At 38.1% G+C, this 23832-nt stretch overlaps 1 protein-coding gene across 10 annotated transcripts in view; it reads right to left on the reverse strand.

Moving 5' to 3' along the window:
- The window catches only part of FAM13A (family with sequence similarity 13 member A), a 349193-nt gene that overhangs the window by 289227 nt on the left and 36134 nt on the right, over nucleotides 1-23832 (reverse strand). For 9 of the 10 annotated variants that reach the window (XR_014263561.1, XR_014263562.1, XR_014263563.1 and 6 more), the window contains 2 exons: nucleotides 11914-12103; nucleotides 4561-4770 (listed from right to left, as the gene is read on the reverse strand). Coding sequence is in view for 5 of the 10 variants with exons in the window: in XM_082461663.1 (XP_082317789.1) it covers nucleotides 4561-4770; nucleotides 11914-12103 (400 nt within the window). In the remaining 5 variants the exon portion in view is untranslated. The remainder of the gene's footprint in view (nucleotides 1-4560; nucleotides 4771-11913; nucleotides 12104-23832) is intronic. The other variant, XM_082461669.1, reaches the window with a different exon arrangement.

Raw genomic sequence — 23832 nt, forward strand, 5'->3', positions numbered from 1 at the left:
TGTAGTCTTTACTAGGGAAATTGTATCAAAAAGTTTTATTATATATTATTGTCTAACAGAAAAGAGATGAGAATATTATAACAGGCCAAGTGTAATGTCTGCTTAGTGAGTCTGCAAAGAGCCTTCAACCTCTGGCTTTGGAGTGACCAGTTGCAGCGGGTACCCTCTACTGTGAGAGTGTTGTGCACAGGCTGAACCAGCAGAAGCACAGAAGCCCTACTTGCATATTTTCTACCTGGATTATTAAAGAGGGAAGTTTATTTTATAAAGGCTATACTGTCTGGCACCTAAGACATACTTTATTCCCTCTACTTAGCAGTTTACCTAACTAGTAAGTACTTCATTAGTACTTCCTTTATTGAATTTCTCAGATCTAACCTCAGAGGTTTTCAAGGAATGAGAGAATACTACCAAAAAAGCAAAAATTAGTTTTTCTGCCCCATTCAGAATTTGTTATTTGTGCACAATCACACAACCCCCAAGGCTGACTAAATAAGCAGTCTTACTTCTATGAGAATGATACCCCTTGCTTTTTCTGATGCATATCAACTTTTTTAGCCACCAAGAAAACATGTCATGAATGATAATTTACAAAGAAAACTTGAATTATAACACATTACTATAATGTAAAAATTAAAAAAAAAAAAACAGTGCATTCTCATTATCGAATGAAAGCTATTCTAGGAAACGTGATAAACACTTTTAAAATTCACAAGTATTCACAAGTAGTAGTAGTACAATAAGATAATATTATGATTATAGTTTTTTAAGTTATAATAATATATAATTATAGTATTATAAATTATAAGATATAATATTAAGAGTAACAAAGATTCTTTGTAATACTAAATATTTGATTACTAAATATTTTGTATTAAGCGCACAATATTGTAAATCTTCAACTTGCTTTTGTAGCAATTATTTTAAAATGTAACTTACTGATAAAAAAACTTAAAAGCACTGAAGAAAATTATAACAGACAAACAGTTCTGCAATTTTTGCTTTCATATTTTATTCCTGTTTTTCAATAGAATACAACATGGCCTTCTCACTTACTCATTCTTTAGCATACTACATGTGAATAGTTATACCACTGCTTTAAAGGAATGTGGCTTTAAGTAACATCCTTCTTAATCTGGTATCTAACACTCTTATAAAATACATTTCCCATTTTCACTCTAACTTGGCAAAAACAGGGAAAGAAATGGCTTTTCAAAGCTAAATCATTTTTCTTCCTGTATTTAGGAGGGAGAACTCAATAATGATTATGCCTAAAATTAGTACCTTGAAAAATGAAGATTCTTCATTTAAAACCACCTTATAATACAATCAATGTGATACACCACATTAACAAATTGAATAAAAATCATATGATCATCTCAATAGATGCAGAAAAACCTTTTGACAAAATTCAACATCCATTTATGATAAAAATTCTCCACAAAGTGGGTATAGAGGAAATGAATCTCAACATAATAAAGACTGTATACAAAAAGCCCATAACTAACATCACACTCAGTGAAAAGCTGAAAGCATATCCTCTAAGATCAGGAACAGGACAAGGATGCACACTTTTACCACTTTTATTCAGCACAGTATTGGAAGTCCTAGTCACAGCAATCAGTCAAGAAAAAGAAATAAAAAGAATCCAAACTGGAAAGGAAGAAGTAAAGCTGTCACTATTTGCAGATGACCTGATACTATACACAGAAAATCCTAAAGACGCCACCAAAAAACTACTAGAGCTCGTCAATGAATTTGGTAAAGTTTCAGGGCACAAAATTAATATACAGAAATCTGTTGCATTTCTGTACACTAACAACAATCAGAAAGAGAAGTTAACAACCCCATTTACCAATGCATCAAAAAGAATAAAATATCTAGGACTAAATCTAACTAAGGAGGTAAAAGACCTGTACTTGGAAAACTGTAAGACACTGATGAAAGAAACTGAAGATGACACAGATGAAAAGATATACAGTGTTCATGGACCGGAAGAATTAATATTGTTAAAATGACTATACTACCCAAAGCAATCTAAAGATTCAAAGCAATCCCTATCAAAATACCAATGGGTGTTTTCACAGAACTAGTAGACTTCTAAATTGTATGGAAACACAAAATATCCTGAATAGCCAAAGCAATCTTGAGAAAGAAGAACAGAGTTGGAGGTATCACGCTCCCTGATGTCAGACTATACTACAAAGCTATAGTCATCAAAATAGTATGGTATTGGCACAAAAACAGACATATAGATCAATGGAACAGAATAGAGAGCCCAGAAACAAACCCACACACTTATTATCAATTAATATGACAAAAAAGGCAAGGGGAAAGGACAGTATAATGGGGAAAGGACAGTTTCTTCAAGAAGTGGTGCTGGGGGCTTCCCTGGTGGCGCAGTGGTTGAGAATCTGCATGCTAATGCAGGGGACATGGGTTCGAGCCCTGGTCTGGGAAGATCCCACATGTCGCGGAGCAACTAGACCCGTGAGCCACAACTACTGAGCCTGCGTGTCTGGAGCCTGTGCTCCGCAACAAGAGAGGCCACGATAGTGAGAGGCCCGCGCACCGCGATGAAGAGTGGCTCCCACCTGCTGCAACTAGAGAAAGCCCTTGCGCAGAAACGAAGACCCAACACAGCCAAATAAATAAATAAATAAATAAATAATAGTTAAAGGTGCTAATAATTAAAAAAAAAAAGAAGCAGTGCTGGGAAAACTAGACAGCTATATGTAAAAGAATGAAATGAGACCATTTTCTCACACCATATAAAAAATAAACTCAAACTGATTAAAGACCTAAATGTAAGACCAAAACCATAAAACTCCTAGAAGAAAACATAGGCAAAACACAGACATAAATTGCAGCAATATTTTTTTGGGCTGTCTCCTAAAGCAAAGGAAACAAAAGCAAAAATAAACAACTGGGACCTAATTAAACTTAAAAGCTTCAGCACAGCAAAGGAAACCATTGACAAAATGAAAAGACAACCTATTAAATGGGACAAAATATTTGCAAAAGATATGACCAATAAGGGATTAATATCCAAAATATGTAAATAGCTCATATAATTCAACATCAAAAGAACAAACCGATTAAAAAATGGCCAAAAGACCTGAATAGATATTTTTCCAAATACATACACATGGCCAAACAGGCATATGAAAAGATGCTCAACATCGTTAATCATTAGAGAAGTGCAAATCAAAACCACAACAAGCTATCGCCTCATACCTGTCAGAATGTCCATTATCAAAAAGAACACAAATAACATATGTTGGTGAGGATGTGGAGAAAAGGGAACCCTTGTACAATGTTGGGGGAATGTAAATTGGTGCAGCCACAATGGAAAACGGTATGGTGGGTTCTCAAAAAACTAAAAATAGAACTACCAGATGATCCAGCAATTCCACTCCTGGGTATATATCCAAAGAAAATGAAAACACTAATTTGAAAAGATACATGCACCCCAACGTTCACAGTGGCATTATTTACGATAGCCAAAATATGGAAGCAAACTAAGTGTCCATCAATAGATGAATGGATTAAGAAGATGTGGTATATATATTTAATACATACACATATACAATGGAATAGTACTCAGCCATAAAATAAGAATGAAATTTTGCCTTGGCAGCAACATGGATGAGCCTAGAGGGTATTATGCTTAGTGAAATAAGTCAGACAGAGAAAGACAAATACTGTCTTATCACTTAAATGTGAAATCTAAAATAATAAAACAAATGAATACACATAACAAAACAGAAACGGACTCACAGATATAGAGAACATACTAGTGGTTACCAGTAAGGAGAAGGAAGAGGGAAGGGGCAAGATAGGTTGGGGTAGAGGATTAAGAAGTACAAACTACTATTTATCAAATAAATACGCTACAAGGATATACTGTATAGCACAGGGAATATAGCCAATATTTTATAATAACTTTAAATGGAGTATAACATATAAACATTTTGAATCCCTATGTTGTACACCTGAAACTAATATAATATTGCAAATGAACTATACTGCAGTGAAAAAGAGATGTTTAAGAACATTTAAAAAATCAATTTTAACCTCAGTTATGTAAAACAACTACTGTTTTAGGACTCAGTCTTGCTTATAAGGAAAGCCCGCCAGTGACTTTTAGGTCTCAAAGGTCACTAACCAAACACAATTTAATTAATTAATATTTCCTACACAGAATTTCATGCCTTAGTCTTAGTATCAATACTTCCATGGCAGTCACTAACTAGTCAGAAAAGAATTTCTTTGGTCCCAAAGCATCAGGGCTTTTCAATATTATGTTATTTACGTATTCATATGCCAATAGTCTTAGAAATTACATTTAATATAATGGTATTTCATCGTCAGTTTGGCATTATTTTAGGGCAGAAGATGAAGATCTAGAGTGAAATAGCAAGATGATGGTTATGGAGAGACCACAAATATTTAACATCCTATTTTAATATTTAGAATTTAAATATTTAATATTTAAAACCTTAGTGTTAGCTGAAAAATAAAATTGCTTTAATTCCTAGAAGGATTCAGCGTACTGACCCTGAAAGAGCTGAATGAACCGAGGCTGCAGCGCCGAGGTGATCACGCCCTCCGGCAGCTCCCTCAGGAAGAGCTTTAACAGGCTGGCCGCGGCACAGACGTCGCCGTCCCTCCCCAGCTCCACGGGCACCCCACTCTCAAACTTCCATCGAAGCTGTTCCACCACCCTGACGTTGCCATTCACCCGAAAAAGGCCTTCCTGGGCGAGTCCTGGAACAGCAAAGTACATGCACAGATAATAACAGAGGTCTCTCACAAACAGGTACAAACTCTGAAGAACAGCGACGTAAATAAATCTCAGTACAGAATTTTCTGAATAATTATCAAGCACTGGAAGATTTTCACGTCCTATAAAAACGTTTTCTTAGAATAATACATCTTCCCATCTATTACATACCAACTACAAAGATCATAAGTGGTTACAAAAGCTGACGTCTAAAACTAAGGTTAGGACACGTACAAACACAGAACACGTACTACTCTATAAAGAAATTTCATTCGTATAATTTTCTACAGTGTATAACAGAAACTTACTCTGGGCTCCGAAAACAGCTTAGCATTTTGAGAACAACTATTTAAGAAAAAACTAACATGTACGTAAAAAATTTTAACTCTATGTGATTACCTTTGTAATAATTTGATAAAGAACTATTACTTCTTTAGTAATTAATAAATTCAAATTATAAGACTCAGAGACTGTAAAGTAGCGCAAGACAAGATCCTTGCCTTTAGCCAATTGATTTGTGATTATTAGTGTTGGCTGGGGTCAGCAGAGAAGGCTTCACGGAGGAGCCACTGGCTCCACTGCATAATCTTTGGCTGAAGCACAGTCAAGACTGGGGGGACTGAGGCTGATGTACCGCGAAGCTAATGAAGTTTAAGCTTCAGGGCCCCTCATTTGTTGGGGCCCTTTCCAATGCTCTGTCCCTAATTCTGTACTCTAAATTTTGTGTTCTTTTTCTTAAAGAGGGTCCTAGGAGGACTAAGCATCAGACCCACAAAAACTTGATCTATCCCTGACACTTTGTCAGAGAAACAAATATATGAACTGAGAAGCAGAGAGAGGAGAGCATGAAGAAAGGTAGGCAGATGAAAATATGGAGTGCTTAGGTCAAAGAGTGATAGGGTACTAAAATGGAAGAAATGGTCAGTAGAGGGTCATGAATGTCAAGGGAAAGAGTGAAGACTTTATCATTATTTATCATTGGAGCATTAAATGTGTGTGAGCTGGGGGCGGGTAGGGGAGAGACACAACATAATCGTGGTTTAAGGAAGACCTAGCTAGCAAAGAAGCAGAGAATGGAGAAGGCAGAGAGCTTGCCTTAGGGGGACTACAGTCTACTGTAAGACAGATTATGGTGGGAAGGAAGTGAAAAGGAGAGAATAAAGATGATTTGGTAACTTAGTACAAAAAGAAAACAGGGAAGAGGAAGGGTTGAAACCTAACTTTAAGGTTTGAAAACTAGAAATCCAGGAGAAAGCATTGCAAAGGATAAGGTGAACTGAGGGGGAAGGGTAGCAGCTGCTTTAAGGTAGAGGATAATGATTTCCAGCTCAGTGTGCTGGATTCAAAGAGACAGAGCACCATGAAAGCAAGTGAGTCAGACCACGGAGGGTTGTTAAAGGTGTAAGAAACATTCTAAGAAAAGAGCGACCCAAGGACTCAACTTACCACTCTCCTTTTGAGAGCCTAATGGTGGATTTTAGCAATGACCTAAAGCACTGAAGCCTATTAGATTTATTTAGATGGGAGGTGTTTGCTCATATCAGCCTTGGCTTCTCTCTCTTTTCTCCAAACTGTGTTGCTCTTTCTAAAGAAAAAGGAAGCTAATTTCATCTTAGTTTATAATTTGATAAAACATCTTATGAGCCCTTTAATTCAACAAACATTTAATGAGCACCTGGCGCTATGTTAGGTACTAAAAAAAAAAAAAAATCAACCATGAGAAGAAACTTCAAACACCACAAGGATCCTTACGGAGTTTGTCCCCTGGTAAGATGTTTATGTTCTTCTACATATACACGTATTATTTGGTTATGAAGAACATGAGTATCAAAAATTGACATGAATTTTAGCTCCAATTTTGACAAAAATCTGTGAAACCAGAGACGCTATTAAAAATATTTAACAACCAGTATGGCCAGGGCACCATGTAATCAGAAGAGACACCAGTAAGTTTGTGTGCTAGGCAGCTTGTCCACTGGCCCCAGTGATCCCCACCCCTTGGTATCCATATCATGTACAATCCCCTCCCCGCTTGAGTGCGGTCTGGACCTAGTGACTTGCTTCTAACCAAGAGAAGGTGATTAGGTTCCAAACTCACTTCTGAGATTGGGTTATAAAAGACTGTGAAGCCTACTTTGTTTCCTTGTGTTCTCTCTCTCTCTGGTTCTTCTTGCTTGCTCACTGTGATGAATCAGCTGCTATTTTGTGAGCTCCCTTATAAAAAGGTCCACGTGGCAAGGAACTGAGGGCGGTTTCTGGACAACAGCCAATGAGTAACCGAGACCCTCAGGTCAACAGCCCGCAAGGATCTGAATCCTGCCAACAAGCACATGAATGAGCTTGGAAGTGAACCTTTCCCCAGTCACGTCCTGGTATGACTGCAGCCTTAAAGAGTCCCTAAAGACAAAAGACATAACTAAGCTGTGCTCAGATTCCTGAACCACAGAAGCTGTGAGACAATAAACACTGTTTTAATCTACGATGTTCTGGGGTCATCCGTTTTGTAGCAAGAGATAACTAATGTGATATGCCATTCCCTTTAATACTGCAGAATATCAGGTTACTGTCAGGAGACTTCAGCTTAGTCGTTTTTAAAGCTTTCAAGTTCTGTTTCCTCTACTCTACAAAGCTTCATCTGTAACTTCAGAGACATATACTGGCATCAAGCAGATAGCACTCAATAAAAGAGAATCCCATTCCTGGTCAAGGTGCAGATCCTGAAGATATAGAATTTTACGACATAGTCCTGTATCTTACCCAGCTCCAGAGCCTGTTTTTGGACCAGTAGATGCCCCTGGGTCTGATTTCACAGTGTTTTTCTAGCTTTGACCTGAGGTTCCCTCTTCCAATGAGGTTTTTTGACCTTTTCCTCAAATAAATATACTTCCAGTTATTCAAAAATAGCTACCCATCTCTAAGAACTGGCTTTGGTCTTGAAGTTCCTGATCCCCCCGGACCTTACTAGAGGAAAGAGAAGCTATAAATGGAAGTCATCAAAGTCAGTGCTTCTCAACCATTTTTTCTGCCCTCATGCCATTTATTTGCACAACTCTCTTCCCTCAGGAACATCTCTCACTCAAAGAACTCTTAGGATACTTAGTGATTTTTCAATCCGGAGAAGTTTACTTCTGGACATGGCTATATTACACTCTGGCAAAAAGAATCCACATAGCTTTTAAAAGTCCCTTACGAACTTATAATATATACAATACCCATGTGAGGCTTACCAGATTATATAATCTCTAATCTTTCCTACTCTAAATTTTTAGGAAATGATTATAACAGAAACGTTAGAGGGAGGAGATGTCTAGAAAGCTTTATGGAGTTACTGTCATACATTTGAGATTCTGTCGTATTTGATTTCATGAGATATGGGTTAATCATCACGAAACAGCAACTTATAAATGGTTTAGTAATACCAAAAAATAATATAACACTGACAACTACTTTCTTGTACAACTGAAGTATTTATTTCAAAGTCTGATGAGTACATGTATGAATGTATGAATACATCAATCAGAAATGAAATATGCCAGAAGTCAGAATTTTTCTTATTGGCACACTGGCCCTGAAAGTCATGTGACACTATGTAAGCATATTCTGACATCTAGTGGTAAGTGGAGAAACCTACACTATTTAAATATCCCACAGCATCTTAATGGTAAAGTAGAAGGAATCCAGTAACACTATCAGCAAGATTAGTTATTTTAAAATAGTATAAAGATGATATGCCTCGTAACTTATAACATTTTCCTTTGAATGGAAAAAATGTGTATTTTTTTCTTTTTTTTCTTTAAAGAAAAAAGGGCAAAGTCTATTGAACAGACCTTAATACAGGCCTTTATAAATGCTTTCTGTCCTAAAATTCCTTTATAATAATAAAAGGTTTCCCTCATGTCGAGTTGTTATATATCTACATTTACATTAAACAACAAAGTATGACCATAATATCTACTAAGGTTAATTATACAACCAATCACCCCATATCCCATACCTGACAGAGTGCCTACTGTATCACAGGTCCACAACAAATATTTGACTTAAACAGTTAAATAAAACTACTTGAAGTATCTTGCTCTCAAACTTACACAGGCTCTTTGGTTTATTAACATGATATCAATATTTTCAAATACAGAAAGGGGCTTCTGGTTGTCTATGGAGTAATTAACTACATAGCCTTTCAAACTACAGGGCAGGTGCCCTACCCTAGTTTGCCCCATCCAGATTCTGATTCAGGGGCTTCCTTGGTGGCGAATGGTTAAGAATCCGCCTGCCAATGCAGCGGACACGGGTTCAAGCCCTGGTCCGAGAAGATTCCCACATGCCGTGGAGCAGCTAAGCCCGTGTGCCACAACTACTGAGCCTGCGCTCTAGAGCCCACGAGCCACAACTACTGAGCCCATGCGCTACAACTACTGAGCCCACATGCCTAGAGCCTGTGCTCCGCGACAAGAGAAGCCACTGCAGTGAGAAGCCCGCGCACCGCAACGAAGAGTAGCCCCTGCTCTCCGCAACTAGAAAAAGCCCGTGCACAGCAACGAAGACCCAACGCAGCCAAAAGTAAATAAATTAATAAATTTTCAAAAAAGATTCTGATTCAGTAGATCTGAGGTACTGCCAATTGCATGGGTATTCTGAAAAGATTCCACTAGTGACCATTTCACATCCCTGGTTAAGAATGACTGAGCCCACTAAGACATTTAGTTTTGCATTACCTGAACACACCCTATTAAAGTACAGCTAAGGGTGTGCCAAGGAGAGGCAGAAGAAAAGCAATCTCTAATTCGAATTTTTCCCAGATTTTCATACATTGATGGTGTGACTATAAAAAACTGGTTTATTTTAACTCCTGGGGTTGACTATAAGTGCACATTATCTTTTGACCCAGCAGTCCACTTCTAAAGGTTAGTCTACAGACACATCACAGCGCTTGATACATGTTAAAGGTCAGCCACTGAATCACTGTTTGTAGACATCAGCAGACTGGAAACAATTCAATGCTGATCAGGATGAGACTGGTTAAAGCAGTGACACGTACAAACATCAAGTGGAAGAGCGTGCAGGGGAAAAAAGAATTAAATGAGGAAAGCTCTTTATGTGAAATGGAACAGTCTCCAACATATACTGTAGAGTGATTTTTTTTTGGCCGTGCTGAGCAGCATGTGGGATCTTAGTTCCCCGACCAGGGATCGAACCCATGCCCCCTAAAGTAGAATTGCAGAGTCTTAACCACTGGACGGCCAGGGAAGTCCCGAGTGTTTTGTTTTGGTTTTTTTTAAGAGGATTCATAAACGGTGTACACTGTGTGCTATGTTAAAAGGGGGGAAAATACACATATCTGCTTATATAGTCAAGTATCTTTGTAAGAACATAGCAAAAAATAGTATAGTAATATTGTTTCTGGGAGGGGAAATGAATGGTCAGGGGACAGGGTTTGGAGGGAGAGACTTTTCACTATATACCCTTCTGAAGTTTGAACCACATAAATAGATTAATTATGCAATACTTTTAAAAAGGTTAAAAGTGAAAATGATTTTACATAAGAGTAACCTCAAAAGGCTATTATTCAATGATTGTTTGTTGCATAAAAGGTCAGAATACTAATGATGCCAAAACCAAAATATTATTTTAGGTGGTCACACTTTGGCATCCAAATGAGTAATATTGAACAACCCTATTTAAGATATTAAATGAATTACCTAGAGATCCGTTTGTAGCTAAGTCAGTAGGATACAGTTTTACTCAATACTGAGTATGTAAATGAGTCCTATCAAAGCTCTAACTCAGCAACATCTGGCTTCAGGATCCTCTAGGCCAAGGGCCCATCTGCCTGCCATGCTGCATATAACACCTTTGGATTTAACCTGTTTAAAGTATTTGAACAAACCCAGAGCTGTTCTCTAAGAATCTCACCCTCCTGCAGCTATCTTCCTCCGAAAACAAGGAGATAACGCGCCTACGGGTTAAGAATGCAAACCTGGCTCTTCAGTTTTCAGAACAAAATACCATTTTGTCACCTACATAGCAAGTAACCTGAAAAAATAGCTGTTTTTCAACTAACACAAAACACCTGACAACCTTCTGAGGTCTGAACTGTCTTGCCATATATTCCCTGTGACAAGCAGACACATGTTCCTACAGAAGAAAGGCGGCGCCATGCCTCTCAGGCATTTCCAATGCAGCCACTTTCTCAGCAGGAAGAACAGACTCGGAATCACGGCAAGATTCAGGGGCGGGAGCAAACTGTGCCGAGTACAGAATTTCTTCCAGGTCTCAAGTTTTACCTTTAAAAATGCCCACAAATGTTATATTCTACTCTGCAGTGAGTCTTGTTTTAGTATAGAAATGTTGTTTCAGCATAGAAAATGAAAATTCCAAGCTCTTCCCTCTGAATACCTTCTTCACAAACCTCTGAAAGTTTTTTGGTATTTATTATATAGTCTGGAGTTCTCCCACAATACTGCCCTAGTTTGATAAGCCTCATTGTCTCAAATTATCCAGGTTTCTAAGTTCTATTTTAAATAAAATAATTTAAAAAGCTATAAAACATAATAGTTCTCAGCAACTAAGAGAGAGATCATTTATCTTTTTATCGTGCAAGGTACTGTGGCACTCAGCAATTATTTTACACAATTAATTATATCATTCCAAAAGTTAATGTCCCCCCCCAACACCATACTAGGTTATATATCATACTTTTTTTTTTGGTATTCTCACTGAGTTTTGAAGGCAATCAAGGCATTCAGTAAGTTCATGACTGACCTCAAGCTGAAAGAGATGCTCAAAAAAGTATTCTGCTACATTAAAAATTATTGACTCCCGGTGGGAATTTAATGAATCAAGACAACTCACTGTTAATATTAAAACAGTGTATTTTAGCACTAAAAACTAGGAATCATTCCAAACTAGAAACCTCAATAATTAAAGTGATTTCTCCATGGTAAGTTGAATTAAATATTTTCAAAAGAATGTTAAGCAGTCGTAATGCCCTTAACATCCTTTTATAAGGGCAAAGTATATTATGCCATAGTTCAATATTCTAATTAAGGTGGTTTAGGGAATATTCTAATAATGCATGATGAAGTAATTCACACAAAGCAACAGAGTTACAACACAACTGGACTTACCATGCATGGTCAAGTACTCCACTATGCTCCCCACGATAGCTGGAACGCCGTTCTCAGTCAGCCCCTGCTGGTGGAGGTCTTGAAGACTGACTCCAAATAACTTTGTATAGGTGGAATTCCTCTGCTCGTTTAGTGGCACTGCCGCAATCTTTTTCATGTCTTCTTTCAGCCGAACTGCTGCTTTACTTTGCTTAAAATAGCGGAAGAAAAAAGAGCAGTCAGTCATGTTTGCCACAGGAGGCTGCAATGGTTACTACAGAATCACCTGAATCAAAGGGTAATAAGCGTTTGGAGGCTGTAGAGTAGTGGTCTTCACTTATTTTCACTTCAGCTCAAACCCAAATCCCTAACATCTCTCACGTGTTCCTCAGTGTTAGGAATGGTGCACACTGATATAACGGTTAAAAGGAGTGAAAAATAATGAGGCACCTAAAGCCACAACTTAAGCGTACCTAAGAGAGGCAGCAATACACTGCAGTAGCTAAGATATATTACTACAGTAACCAGGGTGTGACTCACAAGTATCTCGTTAACAGGAAAATAAAACACCTATCGGAACACCGAAACCCCATGCAGATCCTGAAACAGTAAGATGTTACTGAAGACGAAAACTTATCTAGATGTCATCTTAAGGTAGCTTTAATTTGAAGGATTAGAAAAAAAATATGTATGTGTAGAAGGAACATTTATTTCTCTGATTTGATTATATCTGAATATCTCAGTAATATTTTAGCACATAAAAATCAAGTCAATTTTCTTTGAAGTTCAAAATGCTATAATCTCCGAAATAGCAATGTTTCAGGTAATCACAATTTTAAAAATTTCAACAAGACTGTACATATTATAAATAAAGAATGCAATTTACAGTCAATCAATTCAAGTTATCACCACGCTGAAAACTTCATACAAATTTGTTTCTTCCTTTTAATAGAAAATTTTTCCCCAAGGAAGTATTTTAAAAGATAAATTTTAATATGGTTTAATAAAACTAAGTGAGGGATTTTTTTTTAAAACAGCATGTGTCCTACATAAATGTGTGTATCTGTAACTTTAAACACTGAAAAGATGGCAAAAAGCAAAAATTCTATTTGTGGACAGAGGAAGCAGATTAGGGGAAACACACCCTTTTTGAGAATGAATGCAGCAACTAACCTAAGTGTCAATATTGTAAGTGTAGGCTCATGTAGCTGTTACAATCTAAAAGAAGAAACACTACCGCCATTGTAGAGATGAGGAAAGAAAGATCAAAGAGTTAAGAAGTAATCTGGTAAAAGTCATGGAACTGGTAAGAGTTCCATCATACTCTAAGTCCATGCTTCTCTCCTTAATTTAAATTTATATTAATGTTAAAGTACAGTTTGTGTATAACACAAACTGTGATAAATTCTACATGTGACACATGACAATTACACGAAGATAGTTCTACAATTGTGATTTTTAGTAGGTTCCCTGTAGTTTCAATTTGATTTTGAATCTTACAATCTATAGAATCAGGCCAACTTTCATGGACATCTCTGCATCTTTTAATAGGTCATATTTGAAAGCCAGATTTCCCTAGTGACAATTCAGCAAACGTATAAAGTTACAGAATAGATTTAGCTATCTATTAATATTATAAATAAGGCATAGTGTTAGCTACTACAGAGTAGTATGGGCAAGAACTATCATCTCTGTTACCAAGGAAGTTACTTAACTAAGTCAAATCTGTAACCACTACTATTTTTGTGTGTGTAAGTTTAAAAACCTATCAATACCTTTCAAAAGAACACATGGGAAATTTCAGTCAACCAGGTCTATCTGGTGAGTAAGCAGCCAAAAAGTAACCTTTAATAATGAAACTTCGAAAATAGTCTCAAATGTTGCATCAGAAACAGCTGACAATGAGATTAAATCATACACGTTTTATCTTCTTATCTTCTTACAGACACAATACAGCAGAGTCATTTAGAGCAGGGCTCCCCAACCCCCAGACCATGGACCATTACCGGCCTGAGGCCTGTTAGGAACCGGGCCACAAAGCAGAGGTGAGCGAGTGAAGCTTTATCTGCCGCTCACCATCGCTCACATCACCTCCTGAACCATCCTCCCCCCATGCACCCCCCCACCCACCCCGTGGAAAAACTGTCTTCCATGAAACTGGTCCCTGGTGCCAAAAAGGTTGGGGACCGCTGGTTTAGAGCGTGAACTGGGGAACCAGACTCCCTGTTTCGAATCCCATTCTGATCTCATTAGCTGTGCAACCTTGGACAAGTCACTTACACGCAGTTTCCCCGTCTACGAATGGGTATACCAGGAGTCCCTCGCTCATAGGAATACATGAGGTTGGAAGGAGCTCATATACATAGAAGAATGAGAAGGGTGTCTGGCATACTCAGTAAGTACTGACTGTTATAATCATCACCATCATCATCATCATTCTTCCAGGAAATTATTCTGATTTCTTCTCAAAACAATTGAGAGATACTTAACCACTGCTGTACTCAACTGTTTTCGTGGACTAAAGATTGCTGTTGAAGAAGGCACCATGGTCTAGGCCTGTGGTTGGTAGATAGTCTGCCGAACTAATTATTCTCCGTGTATCTCAGTCTCTTAAAATATATACGTATGACTTTTGAAAGATAAACATAAAATCATTTTGCATGTTAGTATCAGAATTTCTCAAGTTTTTATTAGAAATTCAAGGTTTTCTTAGAAATCCTGTCTGTATGTGACATTCTTTCGGCTAATAGCCCTGTTTTATATTCTGTCCTTTACTCAAGTGCAGTCAGTATGTTGTGTCTCCTATTAATAGCATAAATAGGCAATCTGGGCATTGCGGCTCAATATTGTCAAGGGTGAGACATGTAACTAACCTCACACATTTTTTTGTTGTTGTTAGTTTCTGCTGTATAACAAAGTGAATCAGCTACACATACACACACGTTCCCATATCTCCTCCCTCCTGCATCTCCCTCCCTCCCACCCTCCCCATCCCACCCCTCTAGGTGGTCACAAAGCACCGAGCTGATCTCCCTGTGCTATGCGGCTGCTTCCCACTAGCTATCTATTTTACATTTGGTAGTGTATACATGTCCATGACACTCTCTCACCCTGTCACATCGCACCCCTCCCCTTCCCCATATCCTCAAGTCCATTCTCTAGTAGGTCTGTGTCTTTATTCCCGTCTTACCACTAGGTTCTTCATGGCCTTTTTTTTTTCTCCTTAGATTCCATATATATGTGTTAGCATACTGTATTTGTTTTTCTCTTTCTGACTTACTTCACTCTGTATGACAGACTCTAACTCCATCCACCTCATTACAAATACCTCCATTTCGTTTCTTTTTATGGCTGAGTAATATTCCATTGTATATATGTGCCACATCTTCTTTATCCATTCATCCGATGATGGACACTTAGGTTGCTTCCATGTCCTGGCTATTGTAAACAGAGCTGCAATGAACATTTTGGTACATGACTCTTTTTGAATTATGGTTTTCTCAGGGTATATGCCCAGTAGTGGGATTGCTGGGTCGTATGGTGGTTCTATTTTTAGTTTTTTAAGGAACCTCCATACTGTTCTCCTAACCTCCCACATTTTGAACTGATTGCAAATTAAACTACCTGTTTACTCAGTACAGAGCCATACTACAAAGCAAGTTTATATGTAATTATAGTAATAAAGGAACATCTGATTATTAATTGGTAATCTAATTTAGGTTAATACATTTAAAAAGGTAAATATTGTTTAAAGACAACCACAATGAAAAAAAAACAGCTGTATTTTTAGAGACATCCAAATCAGTTCTTCACTGATGGACTTAGAACAAATATTAAAAAAATATCCTTTCTGGTAGGTTATAAGAAATATTCTATAGTTCCCTACTCACAGAAGAAATAAAATAACTGAGGAAATGGAAAGCCATTTATGATTAATTCCATTTAAACTGAAATTACTTTCCTTTATACAATGATAACATCACTATCTCTTTATAAATGTCAATATCTGTGGGATTTCAGTTTCCCTTCAAACACACATTTTACCTTTCTTGACCTAATATAAGTTGAAAAAGAAAGTTACTAATTGAGGTAATCTAAGTCAAACTTAACTGTTTAAACCTTTGTTTGCATACATTGCCATACACCACTTGAGTTCGGAAACTGGACTCTGTGTGTGTGTGTGTGTGTCTGTGTGTGTGTGTGTCTGTGTGTATAAAAGCAATATAGGTTCCCACATTAAAAAAGACAGGGAACCTTGGGGTTTACTGCTAAAACAATCTGTAGGGATTAGTGCTTATAATATCACCTTAGGAATAAGGAAGCCAGGACCCCAAAACTTGTGGTGAACTCAGAAAGGGTTGAGCCTAGAGCCCATGTCACCTGAATTTTATGTCAATATTCATTTTTATAATTGCAAGCTGGGACCTTGTTTTTCTATATTTATTTGCGATAGAAAATAGTTCAGATAGCTCACAAAATGCATGCACCAGGACAGTAGTGCATATTTGTTGATGTGGGGACCACTTAGTCTTCACTTCCCCTTTTTTCTAGTGACAAATCCTGACTGCCTTTGGGGGAATAACCGCACCCTCACTGTGAACATCCTTGATGAGGCTGCCACTTACAACCGCTGCCCTGCCTTTAGCAAGAGCTGGGCTCTGGTGCCCTTGCAGGGAAATCAGACCCTTCGTCCTGCAGGCCACTGAAGCTTGAGCGGACTGTCACTGAAGCTTGAGAAAAATAGATGGAGCTAATTTATTCCAGCTGCAGTGCTCTCACAAGATGGTTAGATTAACTAACCATGATGCACCTCTTGCCACCTGCATCACTGGAGCTGCGTGGGCCTTTAGCTGCCCCTTTCCGACACCGGTCCTTCCGCTGTTCCTTCTACATGGTGGGCCACTCTGTAACTTTCCAGTAAAGTTTCTTTGGGCTTAAGTTAGCCAGAACCCATTTCTGTTCTGTACACACACACATACACCACCAACTGATAAAAGTACTCCAAAAAAATAAAAATAAAAGACTAATCAGAGCAAACAGAAAACCAGGGTTTTAGATAAGGAGAAAATCAGAATGATAATGACAGCTAACTTTTAAGGAACGTTTACAGAGTATGTCAGTCACACTTCCGAATACCTTAGATGGCTTCACTCCTTAAACCCTGATAAAGTGCCACTAGGAAGGAAGATACTTTTGTGACCCTCATGTTACAGAGCAGCCAAGGAATGTGCTCCAGGTCCCATCAAGGATATGGTGCAGCCAGGAGTCACGCTCAGGCCATCTGAGTCCAGAGGACACACGCTTAATGCTGTCTCCACGAAGGACGTAGTGATACTCAAGGAGCATATGCTGGGAAGTCCAGCCTACGTGCTAAAGATAAAACAAGATTCCTATTCTTGTAGCTGAGGAAAATAGGATTATTTGAGCTTCTTGGTCCCCTTAAAATAAAGTTAGATATGCTCAGAAGTGACAACAATATTTGATATTAGGACCTGTATAGAGAAGGTTTTCATCAATCTAGTAAACAGAATGAGCTTCAGAAGCCTTGAGTTTTTACCACAGCTAACATTTATTAAGTGCCGATTATTGTGCCGGACTCTGTGGTTAAGTGCTTTAAAATTAACATCTTTAAATTTCAAAACTAATTTTTTAGTAGGTACTCTTAACTATTCCCATTTGGACACAAAAACTAAGGCACAAAGAAAAAGAAACTTGCCTAAGAAAGTTTTATAGCTAGAATGTAACCCCCAGGTGCTCTAGCTCTAACACATGAGCTCTGAACCATGACAGACTATCGTGTTTCCAGAACCTTTAATATTGGTGGTTCTATGAGCCCCCAAAGGGGACAAAGCTACACGCAGCACTTTCTTTACAGAGCTTAAAACAAAATCGATTTTAGATTACTGAATTCAACGGCTTGTATTTCCTTAAGGCAATCCTCCAAAAATTTAAGTACCATGAATTTAAGGTACTTGGAAGGACAATCAGGTTGTACTACTGGTTAAATTCAGAATAGTGCACCTTAAAACTCTTTGCAGCTGGGGCTAGCACTGATCCATCTAGGCAGGAATGTGTAGAATAGAAAGCCACTCCACCACCGAGTAAAACGGGTGCGAGGAAAGCACAAGATGAGCCTGAGACAGCTTGTTCCGGAAGGCGTGGAAATGCTCAAGGACAAATGGGGCGTGTCAAAAAGACATGTGGGCCAGCTTAAATGGGTTCCTACTGGCCAAGTTCGGGACAGTTGGAGCACCAGGAATAATAACTATAAACGATTATAAAATATTATGTAAATAAAATTCCCTGAATCAACAGTGATACTAAGAAGAGTGAAAGAATGGGGTTACCAAAGTAAAAGTCTGCTTTACAGAACGTGCTGCAGCTAAATACAGAAGGAACAACAGAATTAGAAAATCACCTTTTTCCCACAAATCTTTTAACAAATAATTTTGTCAAAGATTGACAGTGGATGCTAAAACATCAGGTGAAAAGTTGTTTGAGAACAGGATTTTCACAGTGTCAAAGATCACATGATATTTGCAAAGGAAAAAAAATTACCTTTACAATTGATATCTGGGTGTACTCAGCTTAACTCAAAAGATTAAATTTATCATCACTAATCACGAAGAGCTGACATTACGTGCTCCTGATGTGATGCAACATGCAGAACACATCATTTATATTCTTGCCAAGTGTTTAAGCTGCTGCTAATCTAGCCTCTAAATCTAACAGTTTACAGGTAAAACAGGAGCTAAAAGAACAAGTTAAAAGAGACTGTAAGGAAACAGACAAATTCAGAATCGGGGACATTCTAACAGGCAACTGGCCTGGACTCTTCAAAACATCAATGTCATAAGGAAAAGATCGGTTCCAGATTTTAAAGAAATTATACAAAGTTCAAATGTAGTCTGTGAATACTGATTGGTTCCTGACTGAAAAAAACAAAACAAAAAACTAGCCAACTGTCTCTTTGAGACAACTAGGGAAACTTAAATGTGTTGGATATTAGATGAAATTATTGTAAAGGTTATTCGGTGTAATTCCACAGCAGCGGAATTTGAGGGTGTGCACACGCAGAGGTGGGGCTGACCCCTGAGCGTACTGTGGGCGCTCTCACAGCGGGCACAGCTTTGGTGGGCTTTGGGAGCTCACGCTTTGGGAGCATGCATACACAGGAGGTAGAACTGACATCCAAGCAGATTATCGGAGCTGCCACAGCGGAGGTGGTCAGGGGCAGTGCTCTTTGTGGGCCTGCACACCGGGTGGCAGGTGGTGTCACAGAGCCATAGGTCCCGGCTGACAGCTCCTGGGGAGGAACACGCAGAGGCTCCCTTCCCAGAGGGGGTGCTCCAGTCCCGCCCACCTCACACTACGGCTCAGCATCGGATCTGGGGGCTTCTACTCCAACAACTGGGGAGCACAGTCTGCCCCCAACAGGTCTGTGACAACCACAGAGCAAAGAGGAGGCCCCACTCAACATCCAGTGCACGCCCTGGTCACCACAACACCAAACACACCCCTATCAAGGCGACAACAGCCAGCACACTCTGACGAAAGACACGGCAGGCGTCCATCCCAGAAACAGCCCTTGCACCAAAAATACTGGACCCACACAGTCTGCACAGGGGTACTCCCACATAAAAACAGCCCTTCAAGGCCACAGTGGGTAACTGTTTCTCCTAAGTTCAGAGAGTAAGAGAAATAAGTAAAATGAAAAAGCATAGGAACTACTCCCAATTAAAAGAACAAGAGAAATCCTCTGAAAGACAAACAGTGAAACAGACCTCTGCAGTCTACCAGAGCCTGAGTTCAAAAAGGAGGTAGTAAAAATGCTAAAGGAATTAATAAGGCTATGGATAGAAATGCAGATCACTGTAAAAAAAGGAACTCGAAACTATAAAGAGGAGCCAATCAAAATTAGACAACTCAATTGCTGAGATAAAAACCGAGCTAAATGCAATCAAGAGCAGACTAAATAATGCAGAAAAATGAATAGGTGATCTGGAAGACAGAATAATGGAAATCACCCAATCAGAACAGCAGACAGAAAGACGAATGAAAAAAAAAAAAAAATGAAGGCAACAGACGAGAGCTATGGGATAATATAAAACACGCCAACATACACGTAATAGAGATTCCAGAAGGAGAAGAAAGACAAAGGGGGATCGAAAAAGTATTTGAAGAAATAATGGCTGAAAACTTCCTAAACCTAAAGAAGGAAACAGATAACCAGGTACAAGGAAGCGCACAGGGTTCCAAACAAGATGAACACAAACAGACCCACACCAAGACATATCATTATTAAAATGACAAAAGTTAAAGATAAAGAGAGGATTCTAAAGGCAGCAAGCCGCATAGCACAGGGAGATCAGCTCGGTGCTTTGTGACCACCTAGAGGGGTGGGTTAGGGAGGGTGGGAAGGAGACGCAAGAGGGAGGAGATATGGGGATATAGGTATACATATAGCTGATTCACTTTGTTATACAGCAGAAACTAACAAAACATTGTAAAGCAATTATACTCCAATAAAGATGTTAAAAAATAATAATAATAAAGGCAGCAAGAGAAAAAAAACAAAGTCATTTATAAGGGAATCCCCATAAGACTATCAGCTTACGTCTCTGCAGAAACTTTGCAGGCCAGAAGGGAGTGGCATGATATATTCAAAATCCTGAAAGGGAAAAACCTGCAACCGAGGATACTCTACCTAGCAAGATTATCACTTAGAATGGAAGGAGAGAAAGAATTTCTCTGACAAGCAAAAACTAGAAGAATTCAGCAATATTAAACCAACCCTAAGAGAATAATGAAAGGTCTTCTTTAAATAGAAAAGTAGCAAGAATCTATAGGAAAGGAAAAATCACAATAGGAAAGGCAAATATTTCAAAGGATTGAAGAACAATAAAGCCAGTATGTAGATAAAAAGACAATTTAAAAAATTGTAAAAGCAATTTTAACTACAATAAACAGTAAAAGTATAAGCATAAAAATGTAAAATAGGGCATCAAAATCACAAAATGAGGGGGCAGGAAAGTATAAAAATACAGATCTTTTAGAATGGGTTCGAGTCTGTATGACTATCAGTTTAAAGCAAGTAGATATAGTTATGGGTCAACATGCTTGAACTCGATGGTAACCACAAGTCAAAAACATATAAGAGATTCACAAAAACCAAAAAGAAAGGAACTCAAGCATACTACAAAAGAAAATCACCAAACCACAAAAGGTAAAACAAAAAAGAAGAAATGAACACCCTGATACCAAAGCCAGACAAAGTCACTATAAAAAAAGAAAATTATAGGCCAGCATCTTTGATGAATACAGATGAAAATATCCTCAACAAAATATTAGCAAACTGAATCCAACAATAAAGGATCCTACATCATGATCAAGTTGGATTCATACCAGGGTCACAAGGATGATTCAACATACACATATCAAGGTGATACACCACATTAACAAAAGGAAAGACAAAAACCACATGATCATCTCAACAGACACAGGAAAAGCATTTGGCAAATTTCAACACCCATTCATGATAAAAACTCTCATTCAAGTAGTTGTCAGAGGGAACATCTCAACATAATAAAGGCCATTTATGACAAACCCACAGCCAATCCTAATACTCAAGGGTGGAAAGCTGAAAGCCTTCCCACTAAATTCAGGAACAAGACAAGGATGCCTACTCTTGTCATTTCCATTCAACATAGTATTTGAAATCTTAGCCACAGCAATCAGACAAGAAAAAGAAATTAAAGATATCCAAATTCTAAGGGAAGGGATAAAACTCACTATTTGCAGATGACATGATACTCTATATTGAGAACCCTAAAGTCTCCATACAAAAACTATTCAAACTAATAATGCAGCAAGGTAGTACGATATAAGATTAATATACAGAAATCTGTTGTGTTTCATTACACTAACAGTGAAACATCAGAAGATAGTCTCTTCAGCAAGTGGTGTTGGAAAAGCTGGATAGCCACATGTAAATCAATGAAGTTAGACTGTTCCCTCATGCCATACACAAAAATCAATTCAAAATGGCTTAAAGACTTAAGACATGACACCATAAAACTCCTAGAAGAGAACATAGGCAAAATGTTCTCTGACATTAATCGCAGAAATACTTTTTTAGATCAGTTTCCCAAGGCAAAAGAAACAAAAGCAAAAATAAACAAGAGTGACCTGACTAAACTTAAAAGGTTTTGCACAGCCATGGAAATCATAAACAAAAAGACAACCCACAGAATGTGAGAAAATATCTGTAAACAATAACAACAAGGGCTTAATTTCCAAAATATACAAACAGCTCATACAGCTCAATATCAAAAAAACAATCCAATCAAATGGGCAGAAGACCTAAAAAGACACTTCTCCAAAGATGACATACAGATGGCCAACAGGCATATGAAAAGATGTTCCACATCGCTAATTATTAGAGAAATGCACATCTAACCTACAATAAGGTATCACCTCACACCAGTTAGAATGGCCATCATCAAAAAGTCCACAAATAATAAATGCTGGAGAGAGTGTGGAAAAAAGGAAACCCTTCCACACTGTTGGTGCGAAAATAAATTGGTGCAGTCATTATGGAGAACAGTGTGGAGGTTTCTTAAAAAATTAAAAATAGAGTTACCATATGATCCAGCAATCCCACTCTTGGGCATGTATCCGGAAAAGATGAAAACTCTAATTCGAAAAGATAACGTGCACTCCAATGTTCATAGCAGCACTATTTACAATAGCCAAGACATGGAAGCAACCTAATTGTCCATCAGCAGATGAATAGATAAAGATGTGGTATATATATACAGCATGGAATATTACTCAGCTATAGAAAGAATGAAATATTGTCATTTGCAGCAACATGGATGGACCTAAAGATTAACATACTAAGAAGTCAGACAGAGAAATACAAATATTATGTGATAACATTTATAAATGGAATCTAAAAAATGATACAAGTGAACTTATTTACAAAAGAGAAACAGACTCAGACATAGAGAACAAACTTATGGTTACCAAAGGAGAGAGGGAGCATGGGGGGGAACAAATTAGGAGTATGGGATTAACAGATACAACTACTTTACTTAATATAGAGAAGGAACAGGGATTTTACTGTATAGCATAGGGAATTATATTCAATATCTTGTAATAACCTATAACGGAATATAATCTGCAAAAAGAAAACTGAATCACTATGCTATACATCTGAATCTAATGCAATATTGTAAATTAACTATACTTTAATAAAGTAATAATATAAAAAATTGGGGAAAAAATAGAGACCTCTCAAAGAGATTCCATGCCTAAGAAAGAGTAATACCATTTTTTGACAGCAGAATTAGGAGGGAAAGGAATACGTTCTCTTCAAATGGCAATTTAAAAATTAACAATAACAATTGTGGGGATATTCTTACACAGAGCCGTGGACAATCCTATTAGCTTGGATAGGGCTGCATCACTGGGAAAGCACTCTGTCGGAAATTAGGGTACTTGGGTTTAAACCACGGTTTTGCCACCGGGTATTTTCCCTGGGAATGTCAGCCTCTTTGGTCGAGTGTGAGCTTAGGAGGGGGGCAAATGCACCCCTAAAGAAGGACAACCCGTGCTCTCTGTCCAGCCACAGGAGCTAAGTCAAGCTTACGTACCACCCCGAGGACAATACTGCAGCCAGATCCCCCCTCACGTTCAGCCTGCTGACCTTATACAAGTTTTCATCTACAACAACACTGGGTCCTCATCTGCTGAGCTACAATAACACTACCTACTTTACAGTGTTAGGAGAGTTTAATAAGATAATGTAGAAGATATGTAAAAGCATCTATTATACAACCAGAAGACAGTCAATACTGAAAAACACTGAATAAGAATCTCTCTGTGGTAACCAATTCTTTAAAAGGACACTGTGACAGAGCTTACAGTTGCCTGTTG

Source organism: Balaenoptera physalus (assembly GCF_965194825.1).
Source record: "Balaenoptera physalus genome assembly, chromosome: 5".
In the NCBI taxonomy this organism is placed as follows: domain Eukaryota; kingdom Metazoa; phylum Chordata; class Mammalia; order Artiodactyla; family Balaenopteridae; genus Balaenoptera; species Balaenoptera physalus.